The sequence below is a fragment of the Oncorhynchus mykiss genome, chromosome 10 (assembly GCF_013265735.2).
Source record: "Oncorhynchus mykiss isolate Arlee chromosome 10, USDA_OmykA_1.1, whole genome shotgun sequence".
NCBI classification, from domain to species: domain Eukaryota; kingdom Metazoa; phylum Chordata; class Actinopteri; order Salmoniformes; family Salmonidae; genus Oncorhynchus; species Oncorhynchus mykiss.
This window is the reverse complement of record NC_048574.1, coordinates 2,439,976-2,462,901: the sequence shown is the minus strand read 5'-3', so window position 1 is coordinate 2,462,901 and position 22,926 is coordinate 2,439,976. Positions and strand designations below refer to the sequence as shown.

At 41.1% G+C, this 22,926-nt stretch overlaps 1 protein-coding gene across 1 annotated transcript; it reads right to left on the bottom strand.

Annotated features, from left to right (window-relative positions):
- Positions 1 to 15,357: 15,357 nt before the first annotated feature.
- LOC110533231 (barrier-to-autointegration factor-like) lies at positions 15,358 to 22,068 on the bottom strand. The gene is made up of 4 exons (XM_036989486.1): positions 21,927 to 22,068; positions 21,764 to 21,868; positions 17,196 to 17,322; positions 15,358 to 15,793 (listed from the first exon to the last, which is right to left on the bottom strand). The coding sequence occupies exons 2-4, from the start codon at positions 21,780 to 21,782 to the stop codon at positions 15,646 to 15,648; spliced, it is 294 nt and encodes a 97-aa protein (XP_036845381.1). The 5' UTR covers positions 21,783 to 21,868; positions 21,927 to 22,068; the 3' UTR covers positions 15,358 to 15,645.
- Between the last annotated feature and the right edge of the window lie 858 nt (positions 22,069 to 22,926).

Below are 22,926 nucleotides of genomic sequence, written 5' to 3'. Positions count from 1 at the left end.
TTCCCTAGCAACCAACCTCCTTCCCTAGCCACCAGCCCCCTTCCCTAGCCACCAACCCACTCCCCTAGCCACCAACCCCCTCCCCTAGACACCAACCTCCTTCCCTTGCCACCAATCCCCTTCCCTAGCCACAAACCCCCTTCGCAAGCCACCAACACGCTTCCCTAGCCACCAAACCTACTTCCCTAGCCTCAACCCCCTTTCCTAGCCACCAATCCCCTTCCCTAGCCACCAACCCTGCCTTCCCTAGTCACAAATCCCCCTTCCCTTCCTACAAACCCCCTTCCCCTTTCACCAACCCCCTTCCCTAGTCACCAACCCTCTTCCCTGGCTACCAACCCCTCTTCCCTAGTCACCAACCCCCTTCCCTAGCCAACAACCCGCCTTCCCTAGTTACAAACCCCCCTACCATAGTCATCAAACCCACTTCCCTAGCCGCCAACCCCCCTCTCTAGTCACCAACCCCCCATCCCTAATAACCGACCCCCCTTCCCTGGCTACCAACCCCCCTCCCCTAGTCACCAACCCCCTTCCCAAGCCAACAACCCCGTTCCCTAGTCACCAATCCCCCATCCCTAGAAACCAACCCCCCTTCCCTGGCTACCAACCCCACCCCCCTAGCCACCAACCCCACTTCCCTAAACACCAACCCCCTTCCCTAGCCACCAACTCCCCTTCCCTAGTCACAAAACCACCTTCCCTAGTCACCAATCCTAGCCACCAACCCCCCTTCCCTGGCTACCAACCCCCCTCCCCTAGTCACCAACCCCCCTTCCCTGGCTACCAACCCCCCTCCCCTAGCCACCAACAACCCTTCCTTAGCCACCAACCACCTTCCCTAGAAACTAACCCACATTCCCTAGTTACCAACCACTTCCATAGCCACCAACCCCACTTCCATTGCCACCAACCCCCTTCCCTAGCCACCAGTCTTCCTTCCCCAGCCACCAATCGTCCTTTCCTAGCCACCAACCCCCTTCCTTAGCCACCAACCCCCATACCTAGCCCCCAACCCCCGTTCCCAAGCCACCAACCCCCTCCGTAGCCACCAACCAACCTACCCTAGCCACCAACCTCCTTCCCTAGCCACAAACTTCCTTAACGAGAAACCAACCCCCCTTCCCTTGTTACCAACCACTTCTATAGCCACCAACCCCACTTCCCTAGCCACCAACCCCACTTCCCTAAACACCAACCCCCTTCCCTAGCCACCAACCCCCCTTCCCTAGTCACAAAACCACCTTCCCTAGTCACCAATCCTAGCCACCAACCCCCCTTCCCTGGCTACCAACCCCCCTCCCCTAGTCACCAACCCCCCTTCCCTGGCTACCAACCCCCCTCCCCTAGCCACCAACAACCCTTCCTTAGCCACCAACCACCTTCCCTAGAAACTAACCCACATTCCCTAGTTACCAACCACTTCCATAGCCACCAACCCCACTTCCATTGCCACCAACCCCCTTCCCTAGCCACCAGTCTTCCTTCCCCAGCCACCAATCGTCCTTTCCTAGCCACCAACCCCCTTCCTTAGCCACCAACCCCCATACCTAGCCCCCAACCCCCGTTCCCAAGCCACCAACCCCCTCCGTAGCCACCAACCAACCTACCCTAGCCACCAACCTCCTTCCCTAGCCACAAACTTCCTTCACTAGAAACCAACCCCCCTTCCTTACTTACCAACCACTTCTTTAGCCACCAACCCCACTTCCCTAGCCACCAACCCCACTTCCCTAAACACCAACCCCCTTCCCTAGCCACCAACCCCCCTTCCCTAGTCACAAAACCACCTTCCCTTGTAACCAATCCTAGCCACCAACCCCCATACCTAGCACCCAACCCCCGTTCCCAAGACACCAACCCCCTCCGTAGCCACCAACCAACCTACCCTAGCCACCAACCGCCTTCCCTAAACACAACCCCCTTCCCTAGCCACCAACCCCCCTTCCCTAGTCACAAATCCACCTTCCCTAGTCACCAATCCTAGCTACCAACCCCCATCCCTAGCCACCAATCTTACTTCCATAGATACCAACCCCACTTCCCGAGCCACGAACCCCCTTCCCTAGCCACCAACCCCCTTCACAAGCCACCAACTAGCCACCACCCCCTTCCCTAGCCACCAACCCCCTTCCCTAGCCACCAACCCCCTTCACTAGAACCCTAGCCACCAGTCTTCCTTCCCCAGCCACCAATCGTCCTTTCCTAGCCACCAACCCCCTTCCTTAGCCACCAACCCCCATACCTAGCCCCCAACCCCCGTTCCCAAGCCACCAACCCCCTCCGTAGCCACCAACCAACCTACCCTAGCCACCAACCTCCTTCCCTAGCCACAAACTTCCTTCACTAGAAACCAACCCCCCTTCCTTACTTACCAACCACTTCTTTAGCCACCAACCCCACTTCCCTAGCCACCAACCCCACTTCCCTAAACACCAACCCCCTTCCCTAGCCACCAACCCCCCTTCCCTAGTCACAAAACCACCTTCCCTTGTCACCAATCCTAGCCACCAACCCCCATACCTAGCACCCAACCCCCGTTCCCAAGACACCAACCCCCTCCGTAGCCACCAACCAACCTACCCTAGCCACCAACCGCCTTCCCTAAACACAACCCCCTTCCCTAGCCACCAACCCCCCTTCCCTAGTCACAAATCCACCTTCCCTAGTCACCAATCCTAGCTACCAACCCCCATCCCTAGCCACCAATCTTACTTCCATAGATACCAACCCCACTTCCCGAGCCACGAACCCCCTTCCCTAGCCACCAACCCCCTTCACAAGCCACCAACTAGCCACCACCCCCTTCCCTAGCCACCAACCCCCTTCCCTAGCCACCAACCCCCTTCACTAGAACCAACCCCCTTCCCTAGCCACCAATCCCCTTCCCTAGCCACCAACCCCGCCTTTCCTAGTCACACACCCCCCTTCCCTGGCTACCAACCCCCCTCCCCTAGTCACCAACCCCCTTCCCTGGCTACCAACCCCCCTCCCCTAGTCACCAACCCCCCTTCCCTGGCTACCAACCCCCCTCCCTAGTCACCATCCCCCCTTCCCTAGTCATCAACCCATGAGCCTCTTCTTCTCATTAACTCTTCTTCTCATGGACCTCTTCTTCTAATGGAGTAAAAGTCAGATTCATTCCGAATGTAGTCTTTGGGTAATCACAACAGTCCCTAAAGAGTTCAGAAAGTTGACGCCACACTATACCATTAGACACACACTTTAAAAGCAAATGGCACCAGTTGTGTATTTATAGGCTCTTGGCACCACTTACAGTGGGGCAAAAAAGTATTTAGTCAGCCACCAATTGTGCAAGTTCTCCAACTTAAAAAGATTAGAGAGGCCTGTAATTTTCATCATAGGTACACTTCAACTATGACAGACAAAATGAGAAAAAAAAATCCAGAAAATCACATTGTAGGATTTTTAATTTATTTATTTGCTAATTATGGTGGGAAATAAACTTTTGTTATTGACCAAATACCTATCTCAATACTTATATATATACCCTTATATACCCCTTGTTGGCAATGACAGAGGTCAAACGTTTTCTGTGAGTCTTCACAAGGTTTTCACTCACTGTTGCTGGTTACTTGCACAATTGATGGCTAACTAAATACTTTTTTCCCCCACTGTAACTTAGTTGGAGAAAAGCTAAGGGATTGGTAAAACAATCATTTATTGACAAATCGAATCAGATTTTACGTGTCCATTTTAACCATTGCAAACCCACTTCACAGTGGCCTCGAAACTTGTCATCTCTATGATGGGCGTCCTTCAGATGAAACTCATTGAATTGGGTATTGACATCTCAAACAGCAAGGAAACTAACAATAACGCTCAGAGTCATCTGCAATTATCTTCTCCTCATGGACAATACGTCAGATTCAATCGAGATTCTATATTTAGACTCATGATTGCACTTTCATGACTATTCTGTGAAGATCTGAATGATCAGATGACACTGTGTCCGCTCTACAGCGCCCCCTGTCTACTACAGAGGGGAAGACGGGTGGTGATGTTGGCCATTTGATGACGGTCATAAATACCTGAAGGAACTCTCTCTCTCTCTACCGCAGAGGGAACTCTCTCTCTACCGCAGAGGGAACTCTCTCTCTACCGCAGAGGGAACTCTCTCTCTCTACCGCAGAAGGAACTCTCTCTCTCTCCTGCAGAGGGAACTCTCTCTCTCTCCTGCAGAGGGAACTCTCTCTCTCTACCGCAGAGGGAACTCTCTCTCTCTCCTGCAGAGGGAACTCTCTCTCTCTCTACCGCAGAGGGAACTCTCTCTCTCCTGCAGAGGGAACTCTCTCTCTCCTGCAGAGGGAACTCTCTCTCTACCGCAGAGGGAACTCTCTCTCTCTCTACCGCAGAGGGAACTCTCTCTCTCCTGCAGAGGGGGAGACGGGTGAAGTTGGCCATTTGATGACGGTCGTAAATACCTGAACTCTCCCACTCTTTCAGAAATGGAAGTTAAAAATCCCTTTGTTACAACAGAGAGATATGTTCTAGTATTGTGACATCAAAGGTTGGATAATTAAACACTATTTCTGTAATCCAAACAGTTGGAAAGGTCCGGGGGTATTTAAAGAACAATTATGTCTGATCAGATGTTGTTTAGGACAGTATAACAACGTAACTGTATCACTGAATGTATATACTTCCCAGTAGTCAGGTTTACATGTAAATGTTGTGGATCTTATATGATTAAACATGAAACTATATGAGAAAAGATGAAACATGATGTTAGCCTTCTAAATGAGAATTATTTGTAAGTTGAAAGTCAGTTAAAAGTCCAATTGAAAGTCGGTAACCACACCCACGTCAGCACAGACATTGTGGCAACAGGATGGACCCGCCCTTCTAGGCGAGTGCTTCTAAAGTACTCCTAATGAAATTTACATTAGACCAGCGGGACTGACAGTGTGAGCTGAAAGGTACGAAAGGGTTAGAAACTCTGAATCTTAACAGTCAAACACATTAATGATAGTCAAGACACGACAGCACATGCAGGAATATAGTTCCTACATGATGGAGTGCTTGTTTAGTTACCCATCATGATAGAGTGTTGTTTAGTTACCCATCATGATAGAGTGTTGTTTAGTTACCCATCATGATAGAGTGTTGTTTAGTTACCCATCATGATAGAGTGTTGTTTAGTTACCCATCATGATAGAGTGTTGTTTAGTTACCCATCATGATAGAGTGTTGTTTAGTTACCCATCCTGATAGAGTGTTGTTTAGTTACCCATCATGATATAGTGTTGTTTAGTTACCCATCATGATAGTGTGTTGTTTAGTTACCCATCATGATAGAGTGTTGTTTAGTTACCCATCATAATAGAGTGTTGTTTAGTTACCCATCATGATAGTGTTGTTTAGTTAACCATCATGATAGTGTTGTTTAGTTACCCATCATGATAGAGTGTTGTTTAGTTACCCATCATGATAGAGTGTTGTTTAGTTAACCATCATGATAGTGTTGTTTAGTTACCCATCATGATAGAGTGTTGTTTAGTTACCCATCATGATAGAGTGTTGTTTAGTTACCCATCATGATAGAGTGTTGTTTAGTTACCCATCATGATAGAGTGTTGTTTAGTTACCCATCATGATAGAGTGTTGTTTAGTTACCTATCATGATAGAGTGTTGTTTAGTTACCCATCATGATAGTGTTGTTTAGTTAACCATCATGATAGTGTTGTTTAGTTACCCATCATGATAGAGTGTTGTTTAGTTACCCATCATGATAGAGTGTTGTTTAGTTACCCATCATGATAGTGTGTTGTTTAGTTACCCATCATGATAGAGTGTTGTTTAGTTACCCATCATGATAGAGTGTTGTTTAGTTACCCATCATGATAGTGTTGTTTAGTTACCCATAATGATAGTGTGTTGTTTAGTTACCCATCATGATAGAATGTTGTTTAGTTACCCATCATGATATAGTGTTGTTTAGTTACCCATCATGATAGTGTGTTGTTTAGTTACCCATCATGATAGAGTGTTGTTTAGTTACCCATCATGATAGAGTGTTGTTTAGTTACCCATCATGATATAGTGTTGTTTAGTTAACCATCATGATAGAGTGTTGTTTAGTTACCCATCATGATATAGCGTTGTTTAGTTACCCATCATGATAGTGTGTTGTTTAGTTACCCATCATGATAGAGTGTTGTTTAGTTACCCATCATGATAGAGTGTTGTTTAGTTACCCATCATGATAGAGTGTTGTTTAGTTACCCATCATGATAGAGTGTTGTTTAGTTACCCATCCTGATAGAGTGTTGTTTAGTTACCCATCATGATATAGTGTTGTTTAGTTACCCATCATGATAGTGTGTTGTTTAGTTACCCATCATGATAGAGTGTTGTTTAGTTACCCATCATAATAGAGTGTTGTTTAGTTACCCATCATGATAGTGTTGTTTAGTTAACCATCATGATAGTGTTGTTTAGTTACCCATCATGATAGAGTGTTGTTTAGTTACCCATCATGATAGAGTGTTGTTTAGTTAACCATCATGATAGTGTTGTTTAGTTACCCATCATGATAGAGTGTTGTTTAGTTACCCATCATGATAGAGTGTTGTTTAGTTACCCATCATGATAGTGTGTTGTTTAGTTACCCATCATGATAGAGTGTTGTTTAGTTACCCATCATGATAGAGTGTTGTTTAGTTACCCATCATGATAGTGTGTTGTTTAGTTACCCATCATGATAGTGTGTTGTTTAGTTACCCATCATGATAGAGTGTTGTTTAGTTACCCATCATGATAGAGTGTTGTTTAGTTACCCATCATGATAGTGTTGTTTAGTTACCCATCATGATAGAGTGTTGTTTAGTTACCCATCATGATAGTGTGTTGTTTAGTTACCCATCATGATAGTGTGTTGTTTAGTTACCCATCATGATAGAGTGTTGTTTAGTTACCCATCATAATATAGTGTTGTTTAGTTACCCATCATGATAGTGTTGTTTAGTTAACCATCATGATAGTGTTGTTTAGTTACCCATCATGATAGAGTGTTGTTTAGTTACCCATCATGATAGAGTGTTGTTTAGTTAACCATCATGATAGAGTTGTTTAGTTACCCATCATGATAGAGTGTTGTTTAGTTACCCATCATGATAGAGTGTTGTTTAGTTACCCATCATGATAGAGTGTTGTTTAGTTACCCATCATGATAGAGTGTTGTTTAGTTACCCATCATGATAGAGTGTTGTTTAGTTACCTATCATGATAGAGTGTTGTTTAGTTACCCATCATGATAGTGTTGTTTAGTTAACCATCATGATAGTGTTGTTTAGTTACCCATCATGATAGAGTGTTGTTTAGTTACCCATCATGATAGAGTGTTGTTTAGTTAACCATCATGATAGTGTTGTTTAGTTAACCATCATGATAGAGTGTTGTTTAGTTACCCATCATGATAGAGTGTTGTTTAGTTACCCATCATGATAGAGTGTTGTTTAGTTACCCATCATGATAGAGTGTTGTTTAGTTACCCATCATGATAGAGTGTTGTTTAGTTACCTATCATGATAGAGTGTTGTTTAGTTACCCATCATGATAGAGTGTTGTTTAGTTACCCATCATGATAGAGTGTTGTTTAGTTACCCATCATGATAGAGTGTTGTTTATTTACCCATCATGATAGAGTGCTGTTTAGTTAACCATCATGATAGAGTGTTGTTTAGTTACCCATCATGATATAGCGTTGTTTAGTTACCCATCATGATAGTGTGTTGTTTAGTTACCCATCATGATAGAGTGTTGTTTAGTTACCCATCATGATAGAGTGTTGTTTAGTTACCCATCATGATAGAGTGTTGTTTAGTTACCCATCCTGATAGAGTGTTGTTTAGTTACCCATCATGATAGAGTGTTGTTTAGTTACCCATCATGATATAGCGTTGTTTAGTTACCCATCATGATAGTGTGTTGTTTAGTTACCCATCATGATAGAGTGTTGTTTAGTTACCCATCATGATAGAGTGTTGTTTAGTTACCCATCATGATATAGTGTTGTTTAGTTACCCATCATGATAGTGTGTTGTTTAGTTACCCATCATGATAGAGTGTTGTTTAGTTACCCATCATAATAGAGTGTTGTTTAGTTACCCATCATGATAGTGTTGTTTAGTTAACCATCATGATAGTGTTGTTTAGTTACCCATCATGATAGAGTGTTGTTTAGTTACCCATCATGATAGAGTGTTGTTTAGTTAACCATCATGATAGTGTTGTTTAGTTACCCATCATGATAGAGTGTTGTTTAGTTACCCATCATGATAGAGTGTTGTTTAGTTACCCATCATGATAGAGTGTTGTTTAGTTACCCATCATGATAGAGTGTTGTTTAGTTACCTATCATGATAGAGTGTTGTTTAGTTACCCATCATGATAGAGTGTTGTTTAGTTACCCATCATGATAGAGTGCTGTTTAGTTAACCATCATGATAGAGTGTTGTTTAGTTACCCATCATGATATAGCGTTGTTTAGTTACCCATCATGATAGTGTGTTGTTTAGTTACCCATCATGATAGAGTGTTGTTTAGTTACCCATCATGATAGAGTGTTGTTTAGTTACCCATCATGATATAGTGTTGTTTAGTTACCCATCATGATAGTGTGTTGTTTAGTTACCCATCATGATAGAGTGTTGTTTAGTTACCCATCATAATAGAGTGTTGTTTAGTTACCCATCATGATATAGTGTTGTTTAGTTACCCATCATGATAGTGTGTTGTTTAGTTACCCATCATGATAGAGTGTTGTTTAGTTACCCATCATAATAGAGTGTTTTTTAGTTACCCATCATGATAGAGTGTTGTTTAGTTACCCATCATGATAGTGTGTTGTTTAGTTACCCATCATGATAGTGTGTTGTTTAGTTACCCATCATGATAGAGTGTTGTTTAGTTACCCATCATGATAGAGTGTTGTTTAGTTACCCATCATGATAGTGTTGTTTAGTTACCCATAATGATAGTGTGTTGTTTAGTTACCCATCATGATAGAATGTTGTTTAGTTACCCATCATGATATAGCGTTGTTTAGTTACCCATCATGATAGTGTGTTGTTTAGTTACCCATCATGATAGAGTGTTGTTTAGTTACCCATCCTGATAGAGTGTTGTTTAGTTACCCATCATGATATAGTGTTGTTTAGTTACCCATCATGATAGAGTGTTGTTTAGTTACCCATCATGATAGTGTGTTGTTTAGTTACCCATCATGATAGTGTGTTGTTTAGTTACCCATCATGATAGAGTGTTGTTTAGTTACCCATCATGATAGAGTGTTGTTTAGTTACCCATCATGATAGTGTTGTTTAGTTACCCATAATGATAGTGTGTTGTTTAGTTACCCATCATGATAGAATGTTGTTTAGTTACCCATCATGATATAGCGTTGTTTAGTTACCCATCATGATAGTGTGTTGTTTAGTTACCCATCATGATAGAGTGTTGTTTAGTTACCCATCCTGATAGAGTGTTGTTTAGTTACCCATCATGATATAGTGTTGTTTAGTTACCCATCATGATAGTGTGTTGTTTAGTTACCCATCATGATAGAGTGTTGTTTAGTTACCCATCATAATAGAGTGTTTTTTAGTTACCCATCATGATAGAGTGTTGTTTAGTTACCCATCATGGTAGTGTGTTGTTTAGTTACCCATCATGATAGTGTGTTGTTTAGTTACCCATCATGATAGAGTGTTGTTTAGTTACCCATCATGATAGAGTGTTGTTTAGTTACCCATCATGATAGTGTTGTTTAGTTACCCATCATGATAGAGTGTTGTTTAGTTACCCATCATGATAGTGTGTTGTTTAGTTACCCATAATGATAGTGTGTTGTTTAGTTACCCATCATGATAGAGTGTTGTTTAGTTACCCATCATGATAGTGTTGTTTAGTTAACCATCATGATAGTGTTGTTTAGTTACCCATCATGATAGAGTGTTGTTTAGTTACCCATCATGATAGAGTGTTGTTTAGTTAACCATCATGATAGTGTTGTTTAGTTACCCATCATGATAGAGTGTTGTTTAGTTACCCATCATGATAGAGTGTTGTTTAGTTACCCATCATGATAGTGTGTTGTTTAGTTACCCATCATGATAGAGTGTTGTTTAGTTACCCATCATAATAGAGTGTTTTTTAGTTACCCATCATGATAGAGTGTTGTTTAGTTACCCATCATGGTAGTGTGTTGTTTAGTTACCCATCATGATAGTGTGTTGTTTAGTTACCCATCATGATAGAGTGTTGTTTAGTTACCCATCATGATAGAGTGTTGTTTAGTTACCCATCATGATAGTGTTGTTTAGTTACCCATAATGATAGTGTGTTGTTTAGTTACCCATCATGATAGAATGTTGTTTAGTTACCCATCATGATATAGTGTTGTTTAGTTACCCATCATGATAGAGTGTTGTTTAGTTACCCATCATGATAGAGTGTTGTTTAGTTACCCATCATGATAGAGTGTTGTTTAGTTACCCATCATGATATAGTGTTGTTTAGTTACCCATCATGATAGTGTGTTGTTTAGTTACCCATCATGATAGAGTGTTGTTTAGTTACCCATCATAATAGAGTGTTGTTTAGTTACCCATCATGATAGAGTGTTGTTTAGTTACCCATCATGATAGTGTGTTGTTTAGTTACCCATCATGATAGTGTGTTGTTTAGTTACCCATCATGATAGAGTGTTGTTTAGTTACCCATCATGATAGAGTGTTGTTTAGTTACCCATCATGATAGTGTTGTTTAGTTACCCATCATGATAGAGTGTTGTTTAGTTACCCATCATGATAGTGTGTTGTTTAGTTACCCATCATGATAGTGTGTTGTTTAGTTACCCATCATGATAGAGTGTTGTTTAGTTACCCATCATAATAGAGTGTTGTTTAGTTACCCATCATGATAGAGTGTTGTTTAGTTACCCATCATGATAGTGTGTTGTTTAGTTACCCATCATGATAGTGTGTTGTTTAGTTACCCATCATGATAGAGTGTTGTTTAGTTACCCATCATGATAGAGTGTTGTTTAGTTACCCATCATGATAGTGTTGTTTAGTTACCCATCATGATAGTGTGTTGTTTAGTTACCCATCATGATAGTGTGTTGTTTAGTTACCCATCATGATAGAGTGTTGTTTAGTTACCCATCATGATAGAGTGTTGTTTAGTTACCCATCATGATATAGTGCTGTTTAGTTACCCATCATGATAGTGTGTTGTTTAGTTACCCATCATGATAGAGTGTTGTTTAGTTACCCATCATAATAGAGTGTTGTTTAGTTACCCATCATGATAGAGTGTTGTTTAGTTACCCATCATGATAGTGTGTTGTTTAGTTACCCATCATGATAGTGTGTTGTTTAGTTACCCATCATGATAGAGTGTTGTTTAGTTACCCATCATGATAGAGTGTTGTTTAGTTACCCATCATGATAGTGTTGTTTAGTTACCCATCATGATAGAGTGTTGTTTAGTTACCCATCATGATAGTGTGTTGTTTAGTTACCCATAATGATAGTGTGTTGTTTAGTTACCCATCATGATAGAGTGTTGTTTAGTTACCCATCATGATAGAGTGTTGTTTAGTTACCCATCATGATAGAGTGTTGTTTAGTTACCCATAATGATAGTGTGTTGTTTAGTTACCCATCATGATAGAGTGTTGTTTAGTTACCCATCATGATAGAGTGTTGTTTAGTTACCCATCATGATAGTGTGTTGTTTAGTTACCCATAATGATAGTGTGTTGTTTAGTTACCCATCATGATAGAGTGTTGTTTAGTTACCCATCATGATAGAGTGTTGTTTAGTTACCCATCATGATAGAGTGTTGTTTAGTTACCCATAATGATAGTGTGTTGTTTAGTTACCCATCATGATAGAGTGTTGTTTAGTTACCCATCATGATAGAGTGTTGTTTAGTTACCCATCATTATATAGTGTTGTTTAGTTACCCATCATGATAGTGTGTTGTTTAGTTACCCATCATGATAGTGTGTTGTTTAGTTACCCATCATGATAGAGTGTTGTTTAGTTACCCATCATGATAGAGTGTTGTTTAGTTACCCATCATGATAGTGTTGTTTAGTTACCCATCATGATAGAGTGTTGTTTAGTTACCCATCATGATAGTGTGTTGTTTAGTTTCCCATAATGATAGAGTGTTGTTTAGTTACCCATCATGATAGTGTTGTTTAGTTACCCATCATAATAGAGTGTTGTTTAGTTACCCATCATGATAGAGTGTTGTTTAGTTACCCATCATGATAGTGTTGTTTAGTTACCCATCATGATAGAGTGTTGTTTATTTATCCATCATGATAGAGTGTTGTTTAGTTACCCATCATGATAGAGTGTTGTTTAGTTACCCATCATGATAGAGTGTTGTTTAGTTTCCCATAATGATAGTGTGTTGTTTAGTTACCCATCATGATAGAGTGTTGTTTAGTTACCCATCATAATAGAGTGTTGTTTAGTTACCCATCATGATAGAGTGTTGTTTAGTTACCCATCATGATAGTGTGTTGTTTAGTTACCCATCATGATAGTGTGTTGTTTAGTTACCCATCATGATAGAGTGTTGTTTAGTTACCCATCATGATAGAGTGTTGTTTAGTTACCCATCATGATAGTGTTGTTTAGTTACCCATCATGATAGAGTGTTGTTTAGTTACCCATCATGATAGTGTGTTGTTTAGTTACCCATCATGATAGAGTGTTGTTTAGTTACCCATCATAATAGAGTGTTGTTTAGTTACCCATCATGATAGAGTGTTGTTTAGTTACCCATCATGATAGTGTGTTGTTTAGTTACCCATCATGATAGAGTGTTGTTTAGTTACCCATCATGATAGTGTGTTGTTTAGTTACCCATCATGATAGTGTGTTGTTTAGTTACCCATCATGATAGAGTGTTGTTTAGTTACCCATCATGATAGAGTGTTGTTTAGTTACCCATCATGATAGAGTGTTGTTTAGTTACCCATCATGATATAGTGTTGTTTGGTTACCCATCATGATAGTGTGTTGTTTAGTTACCCATCATGATAGAGTGTTGTTTAGCTACCCATCATAATAGAGTGTTGTTTAGTTACCCATCATGATAGAGTGTTGTTTAGTTACCCATCATGATAGTGTGTTGTTTAGTTACCCATCATGATAGTGTGTTGTTTAGTTACCCATCATGATAGAGTGTTGTTTAGTTACCCATCATGATAGAGTGTTGTTTAGTTACCCATCATGATAGTGTTGTTTAGTTACCCATCATGATAGAGTGTTGTTTAGTTACCCATCATGATAGTGTGTTGTTTAGTTACCCATAATGATAGTGTGTTGTTTAGTTACCCATCATGATAGAGTGTTGTTTAGTTACCCATCATGATAGTGTGTTGTTTAGTTACCCATCATGATAGTGTTGTTTAGTTACCCATAATGATAGTGTGTTGTTTAGTTACCCATCATGATAGAGTGTTGTTTAGTTACCCATCATGATAGTGTGTTGTTTAGTTACCCATCATGATAGTGTGTTGTTTAGTTACCCATCATGATAGAGTGTTGTTTAGTTACCCATCATGATAGAGTGTTGTTTAGTTACCCATCATGATAGTGTGTTGTTTAGTTACCCATCATGATAGTGTGTTGTTTAGTTACCCATCATGATAGAGTGTTGTTTAGTTACCCATCATGATAGAGTGTTGTTTAGTTACCCATCATGATAGTGTGTTGTTTAGTTACCCATCATGATAGTGTTGTTTAGTTACCCATAATGATAGTGTGTTGTTTAGTTACCCATCATGATAGAGTGTTGTTTAGTTACCCATCATTATATAGTGTTGTTTAGTTACCCATCATGATAGTGTGTTGTTTAGTTACCCATCATGATAGAGTGTTGTTTAGTTACCCATCATAATAGAGTGTTGTTTAGTTACCCATCATGATAGAGTGTTGTTTAGTTACCCATCATGATAGAGTGTTGTTTAGTTACCTATCATGATAGAGTGTTGTTTAGTTACCCATCATGATAGTGTGTTGTTTAGTTACCCATCATGATAGTGTTGTTTAGTTACCCATCCTGACAGTGTTGTTTAGTTACCCATCATGATAGAGTGTTGTTTAGTTACCCATCATGATAGTGTGTTGTTTAGTTACCCATCATGATAGAGTGTTGTTTAGTTACCCATCATGATAGAGTGTTGTTTAGTTACCCATCATGATAGAGTGTTGTTTAGTTACCCATCATGATAGAGTGTTGTTTAGTTACCCATAATGATAGAGTGTTGTTTAGTTACCCATCATGATAGAGTGTTGTTTAGTTACCCATCATGATAGAGTGTTGTTTAGTTACCCATCATGATAGAGTGTTGTTTAGTTACCCATCATGATAGAGTGTTGTTTAGTTACCCATCATGATAGAGTGTTGTTTAGTTACCCATAATAATAGTGTGTTGTTTAGTTACCCATCATGATAGAGTGTTGTTTAGTTACCCATCATGATAGAGTGTTGTTTAGTTACCCATAATGATAGAGTGTTGTTTAGTTACCCATCATGATAGTGTGTTGTTTAGTTACCATCATGATAGAGTGTTGTTTAGTTACCCATCATGATAGAGTGTTGTTTAGTTACCCATCATGATAGAGTGTTGTTTAGTTACCCATAATGAGAGTGTGTTGTTTAGTTACCCATCATGATAGATTGTTTGTTTAGCTACCCAGCTGATCTTGTGTTCATTCTGTCATCCTGTGAACCCTGTGTAGCTCGTGGCTATATTTAATTTCATTATTTTATGATGTGAAGTACTTTGTTAATTGTATTGAAAAGTGCTAAACGAATAAAGTTATAATTATTATTATTAAGACTCTTTGCTGGCGTTTCCTTTATTCTGGCAATTGCAGGTATATTTCTACACTGTGAGGTTGGAATAATACTGTGACATTGTGAACATTATGCTAATGCCCTTTCAGTCTAAGAGCTGTCTGAAAATACTGCCTGAAATGTCGGCATGCTTGCCTGGTGACATCACCAATAGTGAGAGTTTGCCCTCCTCTCTCCTCTCTGCCAATAGCAGCTAGTTTTCAGGTTCCCTCCCATTTTGCTCCTCCATTTAGGCCTCTCTCTCAGAGAGTTGAAAACAATCACAGTAAAGTACTTAATTGTTACCCAGAAATGATTTGATATTGACATAAGAAAAAATAAAACATCTTCATTAGACCTTGAAGATTGAAGTTAATAAGATAATTCCCTGGAACTCCACAGGGAGTAACAATATGTTGACTCTTAAGACAATTACAGCCATTAAGAATACAGCAGAACAACAACAAAAAGTGAATTCCAGATTTATTCCAAAACAGAATGCATCCAAAACAATCACTTTAACCTGGGGACAGGGTCCAGGGTCTCAGTTGAAGAACATGACAAGAAGAACAGAAGGAAGTACAGTGTCTTATAAACAACTATCAACTTTATTATTACTCAATATTACTTATCAATACATTACGTCCATCAGCTGATGTGCTTTAGATGAAAGTTGACCTAGGCAGGTCTGAAGAGTCTTAGTTAGGGAGAAGAAAAGCAGAAAGGAGCAGAGATAGTGAGTGAATGCTCTCCTCTACATATTGTTGTCGGTCCAGTCTCTCATTCCATTGTAGGCGTCACTTTGTTGCTTGGCGTTGGCCCCGGTGGTATTTTTCAGATAGCCCTGGAACCGGCCCTGGTCCCGACCACTCACCAGGTACTGGCCCAACATCTGGTCAGCTCTGTGACAGACAAAACTGGGTCATTTACTGTTCAGTTCTGGTAAAGTTCCCAGAATGTTCTACATATTCTGAAACTATGCATAACTAACAGGGAAATAGTTCTAAACAATACAGAGAGAAAGAACATAGATAAATAATAGAAAAGTTGAATTAGAAAGTATTAATAAATACACAATGAGTAACAATAACTTGGCTTTATACACATGTAGTGCACCTACCTGGTAATTACACCGTATTCCTATGTAGTGCACCTACCTGGTAATTACACCGTATTCCTATGTAGTGCACCTACCTGGTAATTACACCGTATTCCTATGTAGTGCACCTACCTGGTAATTACACCGTATTCCTATGTAGTGCACCTACCTGGTAATTACACTGTATTCCTATGTAGTGCACCTACCTGGTAATTACACTGTATTCCTATGTAGTGCACCTACCTGGTAATTACACTGTATTCCTATGTAGTGCACCTACCTGGTAATTACACCGTATTCCTATGTAGTGCACCTACCTGGTAATTACACCGTATTCCTATGTAGTGCACCTACCTGGTAATTACACTGTATTCCTATGTAGTGCACCTACCTGGTAATTACACTGTATTCCTATGTAGTGCACCTACCTGGTAATTACACCGTATTCCTATGTAGTGCACCTACCTGGTAATTACACTGTATTCCTATGTAGTGCACCTACCTGGTAATTACACTGTATTCCTATGTAGTGAACCTACCTGGTAATTACACCATATTCCTATGTAGTGCACCTACCTGGTAATTACACTGTATTCCTATGTAGTGCACCTACCTGGTAATTACACTGTATTCCTATGTAGTGCACCTACCTGGTAATTACACCGTATTCCTATGTAGTGAACCTACCTGGTAATTACACCGTATTCCTATGTAGTGAACCTACCTGGTAATTACACTGTATTCCTATGTAGTGCACCTACCTGGTAATTACACCGTATTCCTATGTAGTGAACCTACCTGGTAATTACACCGTATTCCTATGTAGTGAACCTACCTGGTAATTACACTGTATTCCTATGTAGTGCACCTACCTGGTAATTACACTGTATTCCTATGTAGTGAACCTACCTGGTAATTACACCGTATTCCTATGTAGTGAACCTACCTGGTAATTACACCGTATTCCTATGTAGTGCACCTACCTGGTAATTACACCGTATTCCTATGTAGTGCACCTACCTGGTAATTACACCGTATTCCTATGTAGTGCACCTACCTGGTAATTACACCGTATTCCTATGTAGTGCACCTACCTGGTAATTACACCGTATTCCTATGTAGTGAACCTACCTGGTAATTACACCGTATTCCTATGTAGTGAACCTACCTGGTAATTACACCGTATTCCTATGTAGTGCACTTGCCTGTTAATGCCCTGCTCCTCTAGCCTGCGGCCCTGTACAGGTCCGATCCCGGGTACGTCCCTCACAGACCGGTTTCCCATCGGCTCAGAGACAAAGTTACGGTGCTTCTGGGAGGTGGTGGAGCATCCTGTAGGGACATGGAGGAACAATATGACGATGAGATGTGTGTATTTATGACTGTGTATTATCAGTGGGTCAGTTTAGGTAGAACCTCACATAACATTACTCTGGGAGGGGAATCAGGAACCAGGAAACAGGAACTACCCTAATCTCTCATGGACACATGACGTAAATACTTCAATTTGAGGTTAACCGAGATTAGGAACTATCCTAATCACAACAGAGTTATACTCCTTGAATTGAAAATGCAACACAAACAGATCTGGGAGGAAGAAGAACTACAACAGGTTGGGATATTGAGGGAGGGGCGCTTCAACATGGAGGGAGAGGCACTACAACATGGAAGGAGGGGTGCTTCAACATGGAGGGAGAGGCACCACAACATGGAAGGAGGGGCGCTTCAACATGGAGGGAGAGGCGCTTCAACATGTAGGGAGGGGCGCTTCAACATGGAGGGAGGGGCGTTTCAAAATGGAGGGAGGGGCGCTTCAACATGGAGGGAGGGGCACTACAACATGGAGGGAGAGGCGCTTCAACATGGAGGGAGGGGCGCTTCAAAATGGAGGGAGGGGCGCTTCAACATGGAGGGAGGGGCGCTTCAACATAGAGGGAGGGGCACTTCAACATAGAGGGAGGGGCACTACAACATGGAAGGAGGGGCATTATAACATGGAGGGAGGGGCACTACAACATGGAGAAGGGGCCACTACAACATGGAGGGAGGGGCACTACAACATGGAGGGAGGGGTCAAGACAACATGGAGGAAGGGGCATTACAACATGGAGGGAGGGGCACTACAACATGGACGGAGGGGCACCACAACATGGAGGGAGGTGTCAATACAACATGGAGGGAGGGGCACTACAACATGGAGGGAGGGGCACTACAACATGGAGGGAGGGGCACCACAACATGGAGGGAGGTGTCAATACAACATGGAGGGAGGGACAATACAACATGGAGGGAGGGCAACTAGAACATGGAGGGAGGGGCACTACAACATGGAGGGAGGGGCACTTCAACATAGAGGGAGGGGCACTACAACATGGAAGGAGGGGCACTATAACATGGAGGGAGGGGCATCACAACATGGAGGGAGGGGCACTACAACATGGAGGGAGGGGCACTACAACATGGAGGGAGGGGCACTATAACATGGAGGGAGGGGCACTACAACATGGAGGGAGGGGCATCACAAGATGGAGGGAGGGGCACTACAACATGGAGGGAGGGGCACTACAACATGGAGGGAGGGGCATTATAACATGGAGGGAGGGGCACTACAACATGGAGAAGGGGCCACTACAACATAGAGGGAGGGGCACTACAACATGGAGGGAGGGGTCAAGACAACATGGAGGGAGGGGCATTACAACACGGAGGGAGGTGTCAATACAACATGGAGGGAGGGACACTACAACATGGAGGGAGGGCAACTAGAACATGGAGGGAGGGGCACTACAACATGGAGGGAGGGGCTTTACAACATGGAGGGAGGGGCATTACAACATGGAGGGAGGGAATCTACATCATGGATAAGGTGTCAATACAACATGGAGGGAGGTGCACTACAACATGGAGGGAGGGGCATTACAACATGGAGGGAGGGGCTTTACAATATGGAGGGAGGGGCATTACAACATGGAGGGAGGGGCTTTACAACATGGATGGAGGGGCACTACAACATGGAGGGAGGGGCATTACAACATGGAGGGAGGGGCTTTACAACATGGAATGAGGGGCATTACAACATGGAGGGAGGGGCACTACAACATGGAGGGAGGGGCACTACAACATGGAGGGAGGGGCATTATAACATGGATGGAGGGGCTTTACAACATGGAGGGAGGGGCACTACAACATGGAGGGAGGGGCACTACAACATGGAGGGAGGGGCATTACAACATGGAGGGAGGGGCTTTACAACATGGAGGGAGGGGCACTACAACATGGAGGGAGGGGCATTACAACATGGAGGGAGGGGCACTACAACATGGATGGAGGTGTCAATACAACATGAAGGGAGGGGCACTACAACATTGCTTCCATATGTGAATATGTGTCTTTACCTATTCTAAATCATGTGAAGGGATGGCGTGAGTAATGGGGAACCAATCACTTGTCTCCACAATGTCTGTGAGTCAGTCACCCAATCCTTGGTCCTTGGGGGAGATTGTTATTTCCCCCGGCTTCCTATCCTGACCTATCCTGACCTATCCTGTCCTGACCTATCCTGACCTATCCTGACAAGTCCTGACCTGACCTGACCTATCCTGACCTGTCTTGACCTGTCCTGTCCTGTCCTGTCCTGAACTGACCTATCCTGACCTGCCCTGTCCTGACCTGTCCTGACCTATCCTGACCTGTCCTGACCAGTCCTGTCTTGACCTGTCCTGTCCTGACCTGTCCTGACCTAACCGTTAGTTATTATAAATGATTCATAACCATTAGTTATTATATTATAAATGATTCATAACCGTTAGTTATTATAAATGATTCATAACCGTTAGTTATTATATTATAAATGATTCATAACCATTAGTTATTATATTATAAATGATTCATAACCGTTAGTTATTATAAATGATTCATAACCATTAGTTATTATATTATAAATGATTCATAACCGCTAGTTATTATAAATGATTCATAACCGTTAGTTATTATATTATAAATTATTCATAACCATTAGTTATTGTATTATAAATGATTCAATAAACGTTAGTTATTATATTAGAAATTATTCATAATCGTTAGTTATTATATCATAAATGATTCCATAACCGTTAGTTATTATATTATAAATGATTCCATAACCGTTAGTTATTATATTATAAATGACTCCATAACCGTTAGTTATTATAAATGATTCCATAACCGTTAGTTATTATAAATGTTTCCATAACCGATTGTTATTATAAATGATTCCATAACCGTTAGTTATTATAAATGACTCCATAACCGTTAGTTATTATAGATGATTCCATAACCGTTAGTTATTATAGATGATTCCATAACCGTTAGTTATTATAAATTTCCTCTCTGCATCCTGCAAAGATCTCTTATTTTATTTTCTATTACCCTCCAACCCTACCACCCCCACTTGGAGAAAACTAGTGGACAACAATTTTCGGCCTGTATTTCCAGCTTACACATATTATATACATTTTATAGAGTCTAATTTACAATAGTTATATTATGTTAGTTTTTCCTCCTGTGCTTCCTCTACCCTCAACCTCTCCCATCTATTTCTGATGTCCATCTGGTTTGATTTCTATTTGCCATGTCTTTCAAACTGGGATCTTTCACAAAAGTTCTTAAAACCTGCATATGTTTTACGGGCACGCTATGTTTTACATCAGTTATCTTGTTGTTATAAGGACACATTATGTTTTACATTAGTTATCTTGTTGTTATTAGTCATTTCCAGTCAGCCTCCCATCTATCTCTCTTAACACCATTCATATTGGATTTCTATTTGCCATATATTGTTCAACAGTGCAATGATGTTTCACAAAAGTTTCTATTCTCATTGTTTCTACGGATTGTAAATTAAAGATTTTTTTTAAATTCTACAATAATTCTAACATTTTCGATCGATTGACTATGACTTTGCAGATCACCCAGTAGTGCTGTCTGCAGTGTTATCTGCAGTGTTAGCTCCAGGTAAATATTACAAATCTTCAGCCATTCCTGAACATCGATCCAAAAACTAGCTACATAAGGACGGTACCAAAACAAATGATCTAATGATTCTGTCTCTTCACAACAAAATAGGCAGAGCTGGAAAGATTGTATCCCCATATATATAACATTAAATTGGTTGCAAGAAGTTTGTGTAATCATTTTTAAGAAAAATTCCAAGTTTTGAATCCAGCGTCGTTTTGCGTACCAGTTCGTAAATCATGTGCCATGGAATCGGTACATCGAAAATCTCTTCCCAACTATATGCAATCTATATGGCACAGCTGTGAATTTATTGGTCCTTAAATGAAACCGGTAAACTTTTTTATTTATCACAATAATCTTTAACTAATTATTGTCTTTAATGCAGAGCCGACAGACAAGTTCCTTACTTTTTCCTCCTTCCACTTGCCTCTTACATTTTTGCGGTAATGCTGCAATTATTTGGTAGTAATTTTGGGTAGAGCAGACATTTCCATATGTTGTCGTTAGCTGTGTGTGTGACATAACTCCACCAGTGGTATTTATGACATCATTTATGATTTTACCTTTTCTAAACGTTCTTTACAAAAATACTGTTTTTTTTATCAATTAGTATTTTTGCGTTTAATATGTCATGTATTATTTGTTCGGAATATTCTGGTGGATTAAACTGAAATTGAAACCAACTTTCTACGGCTTGTGATAGTGATAGTTGGAAAGAAACGGGAGATGATTTCCTTTTAAAATAACTGAAAGTGAGAAAAAGGGAAAAAGATCATACCTTTCTTATTTCCAGACATGGTTCAGGTGGAGGATGGAGAGTTCAAAATAACTTGACGTGGTGTCTCTCTGTTTCTGTCTGGATGGAGGGAGAGTTCAGTTCAATGTAACTTGCTGAGGTGTCTCTCTGTTTCTGTCTGGATGGAGGGAGAGTTCAGTTCAATGTAACTTGCTGAGGTGTCTCTCTGTCTTGTTTTTCTGTCTGCAGTCTACTGTTTTCAAAACACGGTAGCAAACAGTAGCGAAACATTTTCCAAAGGAAGCGTCATGCAACAAAAACCAAGAGTTTCTATTGGACAATTCTGTTCTGAAGGCCCCTCTCCCCGCGTTGTTCGTTTTGTTTCCTAGTGAACACACATTGAGCTCCACCTCCTCCTTCCTGAACAGAAACTAAGAGGAATGTTAAGTTATGATTTCCTGAAGATGGGTGGGGGCAAATGTAGAGTGTTTATAACAATCTGCCAGAGTGGTGTGTGTGTGTGTGTGTGTGTGTGTGTGTGTGTGTGTGTGTGTGTGTGTGTGTGTGTGTGTGTGTGTGTGTGTGTGTGTGTGTGTGTGTGTGTGTGTGTTCATGGTGGTGTGTGTGTGTGAGTGTGTGTGTGTGTGTGTTCATGGTGGTGTGTGTGTGTGAGTGTGTGTGTGTGTGTTCATGGTGGTGTGTGTGTGTGTGTGTGAGTGTGTGTGTGTGTGTGTGTTATGTTCATACAAATATTTACACATTTTAAGTTTGCTGAAAATATACGCAGTTGACAGTGAGAGGACATTTCTTTTTTTGCATAGTTACATATAGGGAGAGAGAGAGAGGTCTGTATCACATCCTGCCGGGATTGAGAGTGCCATAGGGAGGCACACAATTGGCCGCGTTGTCCGGGTTTGGCCGGCTTAAATTAGAATTTGTCCTTAACTGACTTGCTTAGTTAAATAAAGGTTAAATAAATAAAAAAATAAAAAAATATGTAAATATAAATATATATATATATATATATTATATATAGAGAGAGAGAAGATAAATGAGTCTTGTGTTCTAGCCCAGTTGTTGGGTTTTAATCGTTATCTTGTGGTGTCTTCAACTTTCTCTGTGAAGTTAGTAATAATTCTTCCCTCTGAGTTACAGTCACTGTACTGTTTCTCTCTGATCTGATCTGTGGCTCAGAGTGGCAGGAT

Coding starts and splice junctions, on each gene's coding strand:
- LOC110533231 (XM_036989486.1), bottom strand. Junction 15,794..17,195: donor GAGGAGCAGGGCATTAACAG/GCAAGTGCACTA, acceptor TGTCTGTCACAG/AGCTGACCAGATGTTGGGCC.